The sequence below is a fragment of the Choristoneura fumiferana genome, chromosome 4, assembly GCF_025370935.1.
Source record: "Choristoneura fumiferana chromosome 4, NRCan_CFum_1, whole genome shotgun sequence".
Classification (NCBI taxonomy): domain Eukaryota; kingdom Metazoa; phylum Arthropoda; class Insecta; order Lepidoptera; family Tortricidae; genus Choristoneura; species Choristoneura fumiferana.
In genome coordinates this window covers 1783164-1801221 of record NC_133475.1, presented here as the reverse complement: position 1 = coordinate 1801221, position 18058 = coordinate 1783164, and the positions used below count along the sequence as shown (strand labels likewise).

Genomic DNA, 18058 nt, shown 5'->3' with positions numbered 1-18058 from the left:
CTACGAAGACGCGTGATTTTGTCAAAATTAGACATTAATGACATAGTAATAAGAACCACGGCACGCGTCATCGTGAACGACTCTACCATGTATACAATATGTTACGCACCGTCGAAATAGTTCATATTTTTTACTAAAGAACATAATATCAATATATAAGAAGTATAGAATACGAAAACCTAAAACCTTTTCACTCGAAGTCTTTAAAAATAATACATCCTTTTATAATCCAATAGTTAGAATGTGTAGGGAGTACAACGACTTAGCCGGTGCTCATGAAGACCTAGACATATTTGGTTCAAGACTTAATGTTTTTGTCAGCAAATTAAGGATTGTCCTCAGTTCAGTTGTGTGAGGATTCTAAGTAAAATATAATAAATTATGTTTGTTAACTAAATGCATGTATAATTTCTCTTGTACCTACTTATATAAATATTGATACTTTCCTTTTCTTTAAGTTTTAATTGTATCACTCTTTTCATGATGTGTACACATAGTTTGAATTGTAAATGATCTCTTGCCTTAATTATTCTCATTACTGTACCGCATGTTTACAATTTGTTTTGTGTGCCAAAGTTAATAAATAAATAAATAAATATCGATTCTAGTCATGCTGATAACAAGAAAAAAAAAACGTTTTTTCCGCAAGTAGGCCTCGAAGGGCTCTTTTCATGTCACTTTTTTAAACTACCAGAAAGAAAAGAAAGACCATCATTGCCAAGAATGCGCCGCAGACAACAAGGCAGAAAGATTTTTTTTCAAAACACAAACAGTGTAACTTTACCTTTAATAATAAAGTACGTATGAAAAAAAAACAAGTCTAGTCACATGTTTATTAGGCATTTCCAAGCATTAAACGCAAGGAAATAAGTTAAATTTATGGTTCAAGTTTGTTTTGTAACGAAATTAATCCTCATGCTCGTAACACTTGCTGAAATGTACGAGTTTAAGTAATGAGGAAACTGTACGAGTTTAGTAAGAGCATTCTGCTTCTTTTGTTAAAGAAATTCAAGTACAAAATTCTTTGCATAACTTTATTAAAACGATTTAATATTTTTTTGCTTTTTCGAATGATATGAACAGTCACATAAAGAGGAATAAGATAGATTGCTAACTGAAGACTAATACAAAATTATCCTTTTACACAAATTTGTCACTCTGCAGATAAATCCCATAAACACTAATGACAAGTACACTAAGCTCATGTAAACCTAGCATAACGCAACTGTGTACTTGCACTACACCTCATTTCACCGGATTACGAAAAGTAAATTGCTGCATTGTTTGTTTTGAACCCACGACCGTGCGAACCGTGGCCTCACACCTATCACTTTACAGCTTACAGGGGTTAGGTAACGTTTAGGTTACACTATAAATACAGTAATCATACCCTATTCTCATACGATGTTAGAATACCCTATTTTTCACCGAAAATCACCTTGCTCTAACAATCGGTTCACCGATTTTCGTTTTACAGATGATTTTGTTCCCCGACGTGGACATTTTTAATTATTATGTTCTTTCTTTGCAAATTCAAAAAAAGTCGCAGCCGACTGACTCATCAACGTCCAGTCCGAACCCATGGGGTTTTAAGAAAAAGATTCCGGTTATGGTGCAAACAAGGATGAAGACAGATTTTTTGAATTTTTCACGTGGTACCCATACAACCATTTTGTCGCCGAGTAGTAACTTTTACCTGTTTTTCTTTACTTAATTAACTTCTTTACCTACTTGTAACAGCTACGACACTTTAACTAAACTGAATGAATGTGTAAGGTAGTTATCAGTGTTATGGTAATGATGACGATGATGAAATAGTAGATTGCAACAAGCGCATGAGACGCACCCTTTTCTCGAGTCATTTATATCCACCCGAGTCGTAGGCGAGTGTTGACAGTTAAATTGTGGGTAAAATGGATTGTATGAACAAGAGAGCTATTTTATGAGATTATTTTCAGTACGAGTACTATGAAGAGCTTTACAATACAAGATAGCTAATTATGTGACAATGATTTGACATACATCCCTAGCATTCATCTTTACATCTATCAAACAAATGACATAACGATACAACTTACATAACATACATGTCATAATATTATTATTTCACTCAGTTTTGTAATTTATGCCATGAAACATCACATGGGTCATGTGACCTTGGCTACGCTATTTCATCTTTAATTAATCGTTACTAAATGTCTCGTGGGGCAACCGGCCTACATTAAAACGGGAGTCCGATGCGACTTTTATGCGTCACGACAAGCCAACGACACGATTTTTACGAAACACTTAGATAAGTATAATATCACATACAGTTGAAGTCATAAATATAAATATATATAGAAAAATCCGACTGCCTTAAAAACTAAAAAGGAAGAAATTAAGTGTGGTCTAGAACTCTGTTAAGTAGCTAATTAAAAGTTGAACACTCGGGACCCATTACCAAGAACTTTTGCTCCGATTGAGACCACTAGACTTATTTTCTTCCTTTTAGTTTTTAAGGCAGTCGGGTTTTTTGATTTTTTTAATTTAATGTTTTATTTTATACTTTTTTATTTCTTTCTGTCAAAGTGGCAGAATAAAAGTATTATAATCATATTTAAAATGGGCCTATTATACTCTACACTCGAAGCGTATTCCAGAACGGAATGGCAATATGGTTGTTGCGCCCGCTCACCCGCCTGGCCGCACATTAGACAACAACTGCTTTTCTTGTACCACGAAACGCTGTCTTATGGTTATAAATATTTTGTTTAAGTATTTAGTTATTCAAAGAAAAAACTCCGTAAGTATTAAATTCTCATGCAATTATAATTGATAATAAAACATTAAATAAGGTAATAAGTTCCTTATTAACAAATATCCTATTCTTTGTTTTATAACAGTTGCATAAACCGATAATTAACTATTTTTGGAGTTTGATTAATTATATCACATCGTATTATGTCACTGAAATAATTGACAAGTCGTTATTAAAAAGTTCAGATAGCACATAAAAGACAATATAAGTATCAGTAGGTACAAAAAAGTACAGAAAAATAAAAAAGTTATTTAGCATTTTTCATCCTGCTTCCCTAAAGCGACGGATGAACACACATAAAGGAGTGCGGAACATCTGCTAGATGCTGAACGATAGAGTCGTCAAGTATAAAAATACTTGCTACAAATAGGTAGCAAGGAAAATGACTTATTTGGTTATATTATGTTTTCGTTTACATTCACAACCGGTTACTGTAATTTCAATGCAACCGGATTAATGGTGTAATTTTCACTTGCTGTCTCATGTACTCGTAACTCAACTTGTTTTTTGAGTAACACCCATTTAGGAGACGTTTTGGGTCGCTTGCTTAAATGTTACCAACTTCCTTGTAACTTGGGTCAAATTTAATTTTATAATCGTTTTGGTTGCGAAGGATCCAACGGGAGTTGGTAAAGATTTCAAATGGTTCCCGATAGTCCCGTTGAGGTTTAAGTTACTTGACAGTGTACTAGACACCTAGATTTTTTTTCTTTTTTTTTTAAGGCAGTTTGGTGTGTTTAATTTTATTCATTTCGTTTTGTTCATACTTTTTTAACGTTACTGTGAAAATGATAGTTAATAGTCTTATAGGTAGTGTATATAATTTGAAATAGGCTAATTATTAGCTTTCATTTAATAGTCTGACGCAATAAAAAAAATCTCCGCAAATTTTTTTTTGTGGACACAATTTCGAAATATTATATCGTACCTTCAGAATTGTACTGACTTAATTCAAAATAATGTCTTTTTTAAACTATACACTATACCTGGTTGTTTTGGTGCAAAAAGTTTTTTATTGAAATGACATTATTTCGAATTAAGCCAATACAATTCTGAAGGTGCGACATATACCCTATGTAACTTCGATAGTTTTGACAAATCTAGTGATACATCATTGTGAAAACAGTCCAGCCATTTAGGCTAGGTACAGAAAGGACCAAAGAAATAGACATTCGAAAAATCGGATCCGACAATCCGAAAAAAAAAATGGGTAATTGTGTGCGAGTAGGTATCATTAGAATCATCCCATTTCCCACTAATATAATAAATGTGAAAGATTGTAAGTCTGCTTGTTTATTCGTTTATTTGTTTGGTTGTATGTTACTTCATCACGTCTAAGCCGCTGAACCGATTTAGATGAAATTCGCTATACAGATAGTTTGAGTCCCGGGGAAGGACATAGGATAGTTTTTATCCTGGAAAATTTCATAGTTCCAGCGGTATAGTGAAAACCGAATTGACAAGATTTCATATTTCTAAGACTATAATTTGATTCGCTGTCTTTATTCTGTTTGGAAAGAGAAAAACGCTGATATTTTTAAAATTTCGCTACAACTATTAACTAATTTATTACAATTTTTTAAGATGTGCTTATTCTAAAAGGGCATAACTCCAAAACTACGACACAATAGATCCATTACTTTTGTCTAGTCTCTTAAAAAAAAGATCACGTAAATCTGACGTAGACGTTGCATAGAGACGTTGTCAAAATTATAACAACTCCTTTTTCTGGTGAAAAAGGCAACGGAAACATATCTATTCTGTCGTAGTGTTGGCAAATTCAGCCATATTTTTTAATTTTTTTGTCTTTTTTTAAATATGGAGAAATCAATTATAATAAATATTTTCCCATGTTCAGGAGGCAAAACTCTTTCGATTCCTGTAGTAATTTACAGGTGTTATAAAAATGAAATCTTGTCAATTCTACACGGACGGAGTCGCGGGTTATTACTTATAAAAGCATAGCTTGTAATAAAGTGCATGTTGAATGTAATGACATTTAACATGCATTTTTCCTTAGAAAGGAGCCAAGGCCGCAACAAACGGGGAAGAATGTTGACATATGCAGTAATTATTATAACTGCATATAATTATACTATTTAATAATGATACCTGTTGATTGACCGACAGTTTCTAATCTGGCATAGTACAATAAATTAAGAAGATATTTTATGGAGTCTGTAAAAATTCTACTCAGATATTTACCTTTAATTTTGTAAGCAATTGCAATCTACCAGCACTGAAAAATCTATGTAGAAAAATATTCGACAAGGAACGCAATTTTTTTTTCGAACAGATTATGTATGTATGTAAACTCTATGTTATACAAAAGGAAAGAAACAAAACACAATTGACAAACTTTGAGATACTTGTACAAAGGCGGACTTATCCCTTTATAGGATTTCTACCAGTCAACCTTTGAGTAGATGAGAGGAGTAACCAGTCTGGGTCCGACAAAGAGTGAGTTTAAGAGTCAAAAATAGTGGAAGCTACTATACAGTATTTTAGACTAAGATTATACAATGCTATTTAGTTAATTACTTCGTAAGTATTAAACATATTTTTTTAATCTCCTCTAGTTTTGAGAGGACGCCTGCACCCAGCAGCAGGATGTATATAGGTAGAAAATGATGATGTTGCTATGTGTATGAAATACATAGGAAATGTGGATCAGCGAGTCCGCTGGTTTTCAGTCTCTAAACCTGACTTAAAACTCTAAAAAGATGAGTTCGCTCCCATAGCGACAAAATTACATCCTAACAGATTCTAACTCAGGTTTCAAATGTACATAATAAGTGTTTTATTAATGTTATGTTTAATATTCCATACAATTTCATGCAAGATATTGATCTCAATATCTTCAAGAATCAGTTTCTTTGTGGTAGGCCACACAGTGTTCTCCAAAGTATTGTTCGTATAATGACATAATTTAATTAGATTACTCTTTATTTGTTCCCAAACTACGCCTCCGACTTAGAATTCTGATCACGACCTGATTACGTATACAAACAAGTCGTTAAAATGCGCTTACCGTCCGTCCTCCTCATTTCCTATTCATCTGGACAACGGCATTTTTCGTAATTTAGGAAGTCACCTTTTTATGTGATGGTATATGGGTCATTTAGATCATATACGTAAATAATAAATAGCAAACCTTATGAATTGTTTCTTATTTTTCTATTTTCGTACAATAAACAGTTTATATACCTAACACACATACATAATAATAGACTTTGTAATAACCTAACCTAAGCAACAAAAAGTTGGAAACCCCTGACTTTGTCACTTCAAAGTTCAATATCTCAAAAACGGCTGAACCGAAATTGATGAAACATGACGAAGAACCATTGCTAAAAACTTGCTTACAAATAAAAGAAACCGCATTCAAATCGGTCCGCCCGTTTAAGAGCTACGGTGCCACAGACAGACACACAGCGGTCAAACTTATAACACCCCTCTTTTTACGTCGGGGGTTAAAAATGAGTTCAATTATGCCCACAACACGTTAGCGGAGCGAGTGCTATGTGCGTGCCGCGGCAGCGGCCGGCGTAGCGCCAGGACCTAATTAATTAAGAAATAAATCGGCCCTATCAGTGCTCATATGTGAGATGGTTATACACGGGAAACAAGAGAAAAACCCTCGGCCTTTGAAATTTGCGACTCATAAAAATAACCTAACCATAAAAAAGTAATTTTTGATACAAGTTTTTTTGCTTGCTGTCCTTTTTGTTGACTGTACTTGCATTATCACGCTATTTTTACACAAGTAATATTTACCTCGACGTTTTGGCAACGTTACAGTTGCCGTGGTCACGAGTAGACACTGTACTCTACTCTAAATAGCGTGATAAGTCCCGTATATGGTATTTTGACTATGAGTGAGAATCACGAAAGTTTAAAACGTTGTACTTGCATTGTCACCCAAACTACATTTGCATACCAAATTTCAAGTCGATGCTATAACCGTTGAAGAGTTCCGTCCTGCGGAGACAATCCTGGCTGGACTACCAGGATGTACCACTAGATTATTGTATTGTCAGGCGATTTACATAAGTATTTCAAGTCAATCCAACTACTGGAAGTTGGTCAAATTTAACTTGCAAGATTTGATTACAGACAGACACACAGACAATGGGACAGGTGAAACTAAATAAAAGCTTGTAATAGAATCTGGTTAAAGCTGCGAGTTCACGGTGGATGCAGGCCGCTTCCAACCGAAGTTACTGGAGTTTGATGGAGGCCTATGTCCAACAGTGGACGTCCTACGGCTGACATGATGATGATGATGAAAAATAAAATAAATTCTATGCAATCGTTTTATGTAATCTAATTGCTTGTCTATATGAAAGCATATCTTCCTCGACGCGCCGCACTCACACTTAGCTAATGGGTTGACATTCCTGAGATGCTCACTGATTAAGTAAGTGTATACCGACCTAGTACCTCCGTAAATGTAGCGAGTCTAGGCATAGTAATAATCAGTATATATGATGCACAAGCAACGCACTGAATTTGCACTCCACGACGCGCGCTCGTCCGTATCACACACACACACACACAAAAATCACGCCTGTATTCCCAAATGGGGTAGGCAGAGCACACGAACGTCACCGCTTTGAAGCAATTTTTTTAAGTTTGACAAAAACGGTACAATAGTGACAGGTTGCTAGCCTGTCGCCTACGGTATACCTTAACCTATATCCTCAGTCGCCTCTTACGACATCCACGGAAAAAATGGAGAGGTGTAATTCCAACACGACACCACACGGGTCCGCGTCCGTATCAAATACAGAATTAGGGCCGACCACAGCCCTAACTATTATTTTAGGTATAATAGAGCAGAAAATAATTGGAATCGGAAGGCTAGTGCAAAACAAAGTTTACCATTACTCACATTCCTACCAACCTGGGTCGGCAAGAATGCCCAGTCAGCAAGCAATCTGAACATGACTTATAAATGAATAAATAAATAAATAAATCTACACTACAGCTTCGCCGATCTGAACGTTCTGATTGGCGTCTGATTGTATGTATAAGGATTACCAGTTCAGCGTTTATGAGTTCCTTTCCCGTTTATAATATTAGTGCAAATAGTAAGAATGTTTATCTACATGCATATCATAACTTCCCTATTATATGTTCAGAAACGACTATCAAATGGCCTTTATTAAGAAACCTGGTATCTGCGGGTGCATCTTAATGTTCACATTAAAGTACAGTGCATCTTAATGTTTACATTAAAGTATCGGTAATACTTTTTTTAACAATGCATATCTGTACATATTGTAGAAAACTTATGACATGCATGTAGATAATAATTATTATTATAAATAAAACTTTAGTTTTTTATTATCTGTTTTATTTAAGCTTTGGTAGGTACTTCAAACTAGTTATCAGTAACACTAACTTAAAAATACAGGCTATATCTGAACATATTATAGAAAACTTATGATATGCATGTAGATAAAGTTATGTATGCGGCTATACATAATTAGGCATTAAAACACTCGTGTGATCTTATTACCACACTCGTACTTTAATGCCTCTCATTATGCACCAGCCACATAAATAACTATTAAGTTTCATAGTAGCTCAGAAATTAATTTGGTTGACTGTCTAGGTACATATAGGAGAGACAACTTTTGTTTTTTGTTGACAGTGCGTTGCCCGTTGATTACACACTGGTTTTAGACTGTGGTTTGGTCTAGAATCGGCTAGACTTTCGTCAGTTGCAACAGTTGGAGGACTTGTTTGTAGACAGAGTTGTGCTAATAAGTTGTTAGCGAGGAGATTACTTAATTTGGTGTTTGTGATTGATAAATATCCTCTCTAGCATTATTAGTATTTCGAAATTCACGAGCAAAATTACATTTGAAGTTTGCTCTGAGCTTATGGTGAAGGAAACCATTGTGAGCAAACCTGCACAAATCTGAAAAACAATTCAATAGTGTGGGTGCGATGTACCGAACAGCTCTTGGCCCGCGTGGGAACTACACCCCAAGCTCTGTCATGCGGAGAGGAGGCCTGCGCGCAGCAACGAAACGTACATAAATTGTTTTCAATAATTTGATACGTAGTGGATTTCAAAGTCAAAGTCAAAATATCTTTATTCAATTTAGGCTATAAGCAGCACTTATGAATGTCAAAAATATCTACCACCTGTTCGGAAAAACCTCCGTTGAAAAGAATCCGGCAAGAAACTTAACGAGGTATATTTTTTTAAACAGATTTACATTAGGTATAATTAAATGAAATGTATTTAACACAACTTCATTTTTAACACAGTAGATTCGCTATTTGGAGTAAGGGATTGCCGGGATTCTTCATCTCGGCCAGCATAGTTAAGTAAAAAAATACGTTCCCCATAGTCTTAGCTGTTTTGCATGTGTGGTAGCGGAGTAGGAAGTTAAAAGCATTTATTTAATGCGCACAAACAATCATCCGACATGTAGTTATATCAAAGTTGGTAACAAAGCGAGGAGCGTGTTCCACATGCAGTAATCATCATCATCATCATCCGAGCGTACGTCTCACTGCTAAGCACAGCCCTCCTCTCAGAATCAGAGGGCTATTTATTAATATTTAATAGAGGGATAATTCCTGTAATAGTAATTCACAAACGGATAACGGCCTAACAGATCCGGTAGCCGTATGTCGCCCGCCGCCATAAATCAGTGCGCGTGAGAACTGCGCGTACGCCGCGTCTGGGGGCGTGAGCTCGTAGTAACTCGATTCATACCGGGTTACCTAAATTTTTTCACTGGCCGAATATTTTTCGAGCATATGTATTTCTAAGACTAGGTCAATATCTCAAATTTATTGATGAATTGATTTGATTTTTTTAACCCCCGACGCAAAAAGAGGGGTGTTATAAGTTTGACCGCTAAGTGTGTCCGTGCGTCTGTCTGTCTGTGTGTATGTGTGTGGCACCGTAGCTCTTAAACAGGTGGACCGATTTGAATGCGGTTTTTTTTATTTGAAAGCAGGTTTTCTAGCGATGGTTCCTAGACTCGTTTCATCAAAATCGGGTTAGCCGTTTTTGATATATTTATTCAACTTTGAAGTGACAAAGTCGGGGGTTTCCCCACTTTTTGTTGGTTAGGTTAGGTTATTTAATTCAGTAGTAGGTAATAGAAAATAGGTACTTTCTATTTGTTCTGAGTGTTTGAATAATTTATTATTGCATAATTTAACTTAAGTTTCCTCTTGTCCACAGATATTTCGTAAGCACGGTGCTACAGTTCCAAATCCACCGCGCCCTCTGCGAGAGAACCGGCCAGTTCATCCCGGGTGACCCCTCCCGCCCCCTCCACAAGTGCGATATCTACAGGAACCCTGAGGCCGGCAAGATCCTTACGTAAGTTTTTATTTTAAACTGAATTGATCATTATCTGCAGCTCAAAAGTCCAGGCCTTAGGTTTGCCAAGAGGCAATGGAACGCAGTATCTTGGGTGTTCGTAAAATTGATCACGTCAGAAACACCGAACTGCGCTCCAAAATCCGCGTTGCACATGTGGCGCTGAGCTTAAGTGCGACTAGGCTGGTTAGTGGTTATGTCTGCAGCATGCACCCACAGTCATCGAAACAGAGACAGAGCGAAGAGGAGATGGTGGCACTTGCACGTATATCAAGCACTATGGTTCCATTCAAGGTGCATGATTCAGTTGGTTCGAATGTAGCTCCTAGGAATTGAAGAGGATGTAGTGATTGATGGAAGTCTATGCCTAATATTTTTTAACCAGGATACTACCCTACTGCACGGTTGCCAATAACTTCGTTGAAATTCTAAAACACAGACTTCCTAAACGGATGCAAAATGCATTAATTTTTTAAAAACAATTCCATTCGCAGTAATTCAATCGAGCCGAACATTTATTTCCTTCTGAGATTTAATCTGTATTAATAACAATTGAGTGCCCCGCGTTTGTTGCTAGCCAAGGCCAATTGTACTATGCTCCATTTTCATTGTTAATTGTACTGTCATTTACTAGGAATTTATATTATGCCGAAATAACTTAGTTCGCATACATTTATTACCAGGAATCAGACATTAGCGTCATGGCTTCTAATAATGTGGACATGACACCAAAATAAATAAATTAATTAATTAATGTCTTACCTTGGATTTCATTGTCATACCTACCTAGTAAATGAATTATTATTCTCTTTATTTATTTGTTTATTCTTAGGATTAGGTTTTTATAATAGTTATAAGAAGTAAAATACAGAAAAGTACATACAAAATAAAAATATTATAAAAACCTAACCTAGTTTGCCGCCGGCAACGGGGCAGGGCCCAAGCTACCGGTGGTCAGGGCCGCAGAGTGAGGAACCTCCGGACGATGCGTGCCGTGTCCAGAAGTACCGCCTTCTGTATCTGGCCCTTGATCCAGCCATCTAGCGAGAGTCTCTTGAGATGTCTTTTGAATTATTATTATATTTAGCGTATAACTGTGTCCCACTGCTGGGCAAAGGCCTCTCCTCTTGACTCATGTCATTAGGAGGATTGGACCGTAAGCCCACCACGCTGGTCCAGTGCGAGTTGGTGGGTCGTCAGAGCCTCATTTGTTAATCGGCAGGGTGTACCGCGTGCAGGTGAGGTTGATTTGAGGCCCGTAAGATGGTGAATGAGCCTCCTTACACCCCTTATAAAACAAAGATATCTTATGATGTACATTTATTAAACAAAATAAACATTATTTTTTTAAATGGGTATTCTACATTGTACAGTCTATTCCTATTCCAACGATAACGCCTGCTACTTTTATTAACATTTTACTTTTTAAGCTGAACAACAAAAAAGTTATGTCGTACCCATGAATCCGTAGAATCGGTGCTCTATATGGATTACCTAAAATTCATGTAATTATTTTGAAGCATGTGTAAATTGTCATCTCCAAGAATTCAAACGTAATTTCAAGAAATTCTTTAATTTCCTTTCCTATTAATTAATTTTAGAGTCATGTCCACAATATTGCGAATAATGCCATTAATCCGTCCTATCCCTGTTATTACACACTTGATTCGTCTTTATTCATCATCATCATCATCTCACTCACAAAATTTTGCATAAGTAGGATACTTTTTAGTATTTCTTGTTGAGGGTAGGAGCATAACGAGTGTTCGACATGATAATTAGTTTTTAAGTCAAACTATTTTTGTAAAGTATGTGATACTATTTAAAAACAATAAACAAATTATTAAAAAAATATGTTATTATTATTATATGTATTGTTTTCTTACTTATTACTTACATTTAGGACTTGTTTCATTAATGTACGGAACCCTAACATAATTCCTCTTAAACTGGGAATTCCGTTCCAAATTCAAATCGCACTAATTGATCCAGTTGAGCTAAAGTGCATTGAGGCCTTAACTGAAAAATACCTCAATTTAAAGGACGAATTAATCACTTAAAACACCATTGCAACCTGAATTATATCGTAAACGCTTTAGATTCACTTTCGTTTGACAACATTCAATAAAAATAAAGGGAGGTACACACTGCTCGTGAACTTTGCCGTCATTTATTTATGGTTGGTTTTTGTTTGGGAAAATAGTTGGAGGGTTGCCAGTGTAGGTACTCTGAAAACGCATATTACCGCTCCAACTATATTATGTACAAATTTACTGAAAGAGGGTAAAAATAGAACACACCACATCAAGCCTCTAAGATAAAACGACGTGTTTACGTTTTTGCAAGAAACGAGCCGGCCGCCGCCGCCGCCCTTCACTTGCCAACAGACGCCGAGGACGTAGGACGTTTCTCTTGTGCTTGATCTGTTCCTTTCTTTTATTTTCATTATAATTGTTCATTCATTTAAAGTTTTTCTAAGGCAGTCGGGTTTTTTTTAAGACAACATCGTTTCGTCATTTGGCTATTAGTATGCTCAGTCTCATACATTGAACTACATCCTCACCGCTTTCCCTGACACCCGTTATGCTATTATTTGACAGTTGCCGCACTTGAAAATGTTCTTTATGACTTCTACTTACACTGGTGATTTGTAGAGTCATATCATAAAACTATTTTTAAACCATTCAAGTAAACTAATTCCCGCAATTATACTACAGACTAGCTTTTGCCCGCGGCTTCGCCCGCGTGGAATTCGGTTATCGCGCGCTGTTCCCGCGGGATCTGTGCATTTTCCCGGGATAAAAAGTAGCCTATGTCACTCTCTGGCCCATGAACTATGTCTGTGACAAAAATCATGTCGATCCGTCGCTCCGTTTCGACGTGAAAGACGGACAACCATACACACAAACACACACACTTTCGCATTTATGATATTAAGGGGCTGTTTCACCATCCTTTGATTAGTGTTAACTGGCGGTTAGGTGTGATGCCGTCTCTATTTGTTTTGTTCGAGTAGACGGAGACGGCATCACATTTAACCGGCGGTTAACGCTAATCAATGGATGGTGAAACAGCCCAAGTATGGATATGGATTACAAAAAAGAAAAAAATTACTGTCGCACTGTCCACGGGATCGGAATAAAATTCTCAACAGAGGTTTTTCCGAACCGGTGGTAGTTTTTTTTTGACATTCTTAAATGCTTGTTATAGCCTTAATTGAATAAAGATATTTTGACTTTGAATCCTATAATCTCAACCGGTAAGCAGAGGAAGGGGAAGATTGAGAGAGAGAGAGAGAGAGAGAGAGAGAGAGAGAGAGAGAGAGAGAGAGAGAGAGAAACATTTATTTACACATATTCGATACACATAAAAATACATTAGATGGAGAGAAAAAAAATAATAATAATAACATTGAATAGTATAAAAGTGGACCCCACTCAGCATACATAGCATAGCAGCAAAGATTGGTTCCCTTCCCAAGAAGATTAGAGAGATGTTGGCAGGGGTGTTTTTTATGCAACGTTAATGAAGACCGTTATGTAATTTCTACAGGAACTAGCACAAATCCCGATAAATTTTCTACTGTTAGACCTAATCATTCACGCGGGTGAAACCGCGAGTAAAAGCTAGTTGTGGTTATGTAAAATGTACGGGAATTTTAGCAGTTATGGCAACATTAATAAAAATAAAGCACGGTGTATACAATTGGCACAGTCTACGCGGAAGTGGGTAGTTGGCGTTAAATGGATGCGGGTAGAATATTGCTTTCGTTCAGCCGCCATTTTGGAATTAATTTTGTTTTGAATTATATTGATATTAATGAGTATTTAAGATGTTGTTGTTTCTATATGCTTCTGTCTATGAATAGATTATGTAGTTATGTAACAGAATTAAATAAAAATCATGGTAGATAATGTCTTAGATTAAAGGTTTTGAAAAAGTGCTTGAACAAATTCTTACTTTACTTAAAGGGTAAGCCACAATATTTTCTATCACTAAATTCCTACTAATATAATATACAAATTGACCGAGCGAGCGCAAAAAAAGCCGTGGTGGCCTAGTGGTTTGACCTTTCGCCTCTCAAACAGAGGGTCGTGGGTTCAAACCCCGGCTCGCACCTCTGAGTTTTTCGAAATTCATGTGCGGAATTACATTTGAAATTTACCACGAGCTTTGCGGTCCTTCGAAAACATCGTGAGGAAACCTGCACAAACCTGCGAAGCAATTCAATGGTGCGTGTGAAGTTCCCAATCCGCACTGGGCCCGCGTGGGAACTATGGCCCAAGCCCTCTTGTTCTGAGAGGAGGCCTGTGCCCAGCAGTGGGACGTATATAGGCTGGGATGATGATGATGATGAGCGCAAAATTCAAGTGAAGCGTTTCCGTTTTAGATTCGGCTAAATTGCTTTCGCATTTAATTTTCTCATGAAATGAAAATTCTCGCGAAACTGCGAACAGGGTCGATAATTTTCCATTACTACAAAGAATTAATTCATCGGAAACTACAAATGCAATTTTCCGGGATAAAAACTATTCTACGTACTGCCCAGGGTCTCAAACTATCTCCATGCCAAATTCCATAAATCAATTCAGCATCTTAAACGTGAAGAGTTATCAGACAAACAAGCGAAGTCACTTATATACCTAGAGTGTAATAAATTTGCTCTACGTGAGTCGTTTAAAAAAAGACCGTAACTTTGCATAAATTAACAGAAATCATTTGTCCTTACAGTCAACTGCAACTTTCAATTACGGTATTCTGTTTCCGAGTAGTAGTCGTAGTCGACCTTTTTTGCCAAATCCGTGTTGTATCAGATTGAGCTTGACAAGGCCTAGGTCTTTTTGGCCGATTTATTACTTAGTTCGACGACTTTCAAATTATCTTTTGGTATATTTTTAACCCCCGACGCAAAAAGAGGGGTGTTATAAGTTTGACCGCTGTGTGTCAGTCTGTGGCCCCGTAGCTCTTAAACCGGTAGATCGATTTGAATGCGATTTTTTTATTTGAAAGCAGGTTTTCTAGCTATGGTTTTTCGACATGTTTTATCACAATGGGTTCTGCCGTTTTTGAGATATTGAACTTTGAGGTGTCAATGTCGGGGGCTTCCCAAATTTTTGTTGGTCAGGATATTATTATTAGTTAGGTAGTAGGCACTACTGGGACCATAATATATTTCTTTCTTTTTTCTAAAATGTCATTACAACACTACAGTTTTCAAACAAAACAAACGATTGATTCAAGCGTTACTTTGATTGTCTTCTCTAAACTAGGTTAGCTAACCAGCCAGCTGGAAGAGATCCCCTATTAAAAATAAGCTCGCCTTTGAACTTATCTCAATATTTTATTTTAAGTGCAATAAAGAGTTTACATACATACATACATAGTTTGCGTTATAAAGATTTTCACCTATTGTATTAAATTTAATATTTTAAAATTGTTGTCAAAATAGTAACTCAGTACTATAAATTACACGCAAAGCAGCGCGCGCGTCGCGTTAGATCGTTCGCAATATTGTTGCCGTTACATAATGTTCAGCGGGACTTGGACACTGGCGCGGAAAAACACTTGGGGCTTGAGATTTGAGATATATAGCTATGATTAAAAAAGGTAATTTCCTAAAAAAATAAGCGTAGACAGACACAAAAGTCGCCAAATGCCGTTCATAACGATAGCAATAACCTAACAAACAAAAAGTTAGAAAAGTTCAATATCTCAAAAACGGCTGAACCGATTTTGACAAAATATGTCTAAGAACCATCGCTAGAAAACCAGCTTTCAAAGTAAAATAAAAACGCATTAAAATTGGTCCACCCGTTTAAGAGCTACGGTGCCACAGACAGACCGAACAGACAGACAGAACAGACGGGCAGACAGACACACAGACACACATAGCGTTCAAACTTAGAACACCCCTGTTTTTGCGTCAGGGGTTAACAAAAAGGACATAAAGAGTGTGTATGAGTGCGTGTGTGTTTGTGTGTGTGTGTATTCATTGAGAGTTGATCTACCGAAAAGACCGAAACTAGTCGGACTGTTTCTGACGTAAAACCGTGGGTTGAACTATTGAATTAGCATGCAATAAAATAAAATAAAAACAAACCCTTATTGCCAACAGCTCAAATTGTATGGTTTCTTTACCTATGTATAGGTAACACTTGCCAGAAAATGCATTGGTACAAGGCAATTCAAGACTGCGCAGTCCTTTTTTGCTTAAAAACCAGTGGTTCTCCACGCAAGTACAAAAGCAATTTTAGTCCACAAACGTGACTCCCGCGCTCCTAATTACTGGTTACTAAACTACAACTATAGCTGGACTGACTATAGGAAGACATACGTTATATATACGGGCCGATTCGGTTGCGAAAATGGTCCAGTCTGAGATAAAATGTACTTTTATGCAGGTTTGTGCAATGCATTTGCATCGAGCTGAGAGGCGTTGAAATGTTCTGTAGCTGTGTAAATAAAATATAAATATTTATGCGCCTTCCCGTTTTCGGCTTCAGTAACTTGAGTTTGAATATGCCGGTTTTGGGTACTCTTGACCTGACCTTTCTTTAGGACGTCCCCAATCTGATCATGGAATGTCCTTCTTTTTAACTCCCGACGCAAAAAGAGGGGTGTTATAACTTTGACCACTATGTGTGTATGCCTGTGGCACCGTAGCTCTTAACGGGTGGACCGATTTGAATGCGGTTTTTTTTATTTGAAAGCAGGTTTTCTAGCAAGGTTTTATAGATATGTTTCACCAAAATTGGTTCGCCGTTTTTGAGATATTTGAACTTTGAAGTGAAAAAGTCGGTGGTTTTCAATTATGTTATTGGTTAGGTTAGGTTATCAGTGATCATTTGGTTTAACAAACATTACAGTTAAATAAAAGCTTGTACGCAATAACTCAGCCGTTATTGCGTATCCCCCTGGACATTTACGTAACAGCAAGATGCTTATCAGTTTTATAAGAAGTCGTAAAGTGCAGTATTACCGCTAAGGCGGTGCATCTTTATGGCTAAGTGATGTAATACTCTCTGCTAGATTTTAGTCGAGTATGATTACGAATAGGAGCTAATTGAAAAACTTGTCTTATCCGTGCTAGTTATGATAAATTGCGAACTAACTCTGCCTGGTCTGTCTGATTTCGGTATGGTAGTTATGAACCTGGAAACATGGGATTGAGAATCCAAACGTTATAACAGAACACCATCAGTCCGCCTGCAAGAGCCAAACCTGTGGGACAACCCAGTGGAATAAATAATAACACCATTTATCTGGTCTAAGGTGCAGCTCGTCGTGTTATGTATACCAGGCAACGAATAAACAATACTACTTAAATACATATGTCGGCGCCGATCGTAAAATCCGTCAGATCACGAAACTTCTTAAAAGTTGGCCAGGCATATCACATGTGCCTGGGAAACAATACGGCAGATCGACTAGAGAACGCATTCGTCGATATTCCTAGCTCATATACCGGGCACATCGATGATATGCCAAAAAAAAAGAAAAATTTTAAGGTACGACGACGAAGCGAGGAGTGGTTAGTATTAATTGTGGCCACAACGCACGAGCCGAGCGAACGAAGCGAGCGTGACCGCGTCAGCGGCCAGCGAAGTGCCAGAACCGATATGGCCGGCGTTTCATGGATATTGCCTAGGAATTTCATGATCTCTTAATAATATCTGCCAAAATTGCACCTTTTAGAACGAACCGACACAAATCGAAATATTCATATTTCTAAAAATAAACCTTGTATAAAACAAAACATGATTAAGTTTTTGAATTATTCATGAAATGACGGCGTATGACTAGGAATTTCATGATTTGCCTAAACGTCACTAGGCAAATCGTTAAACGTGTTTTGACCGATATGGCGGATGTCCCTTAGCCAATTCATGAAATGGCGCCCA

At 37.0% G+C, this 18058-nt stretch overlaps 1 protein-coding gene across 1 annotated transcript in view; it reads left to right on the top strand.

Moving 5' to 3' along the window:
* The window catches only part of Ance-3 (angiotensin-converting enzyme Ance-3), a 186839-nt gene that overhangs the window by 156752 nt on the left and 12029 nt on the right, over positions 1–18058 (top strand). Inside the window, exon 11 of the mRNA XM_074086544.1 lies at positions 10017–10157. Within this exon, the coding sequence (XP_073942645.1) occupies positions 10017–10157 (141 nt within the window). The remainder of the gene's footprint in view (positions 1–10016; positions 10158–18058) is intronic.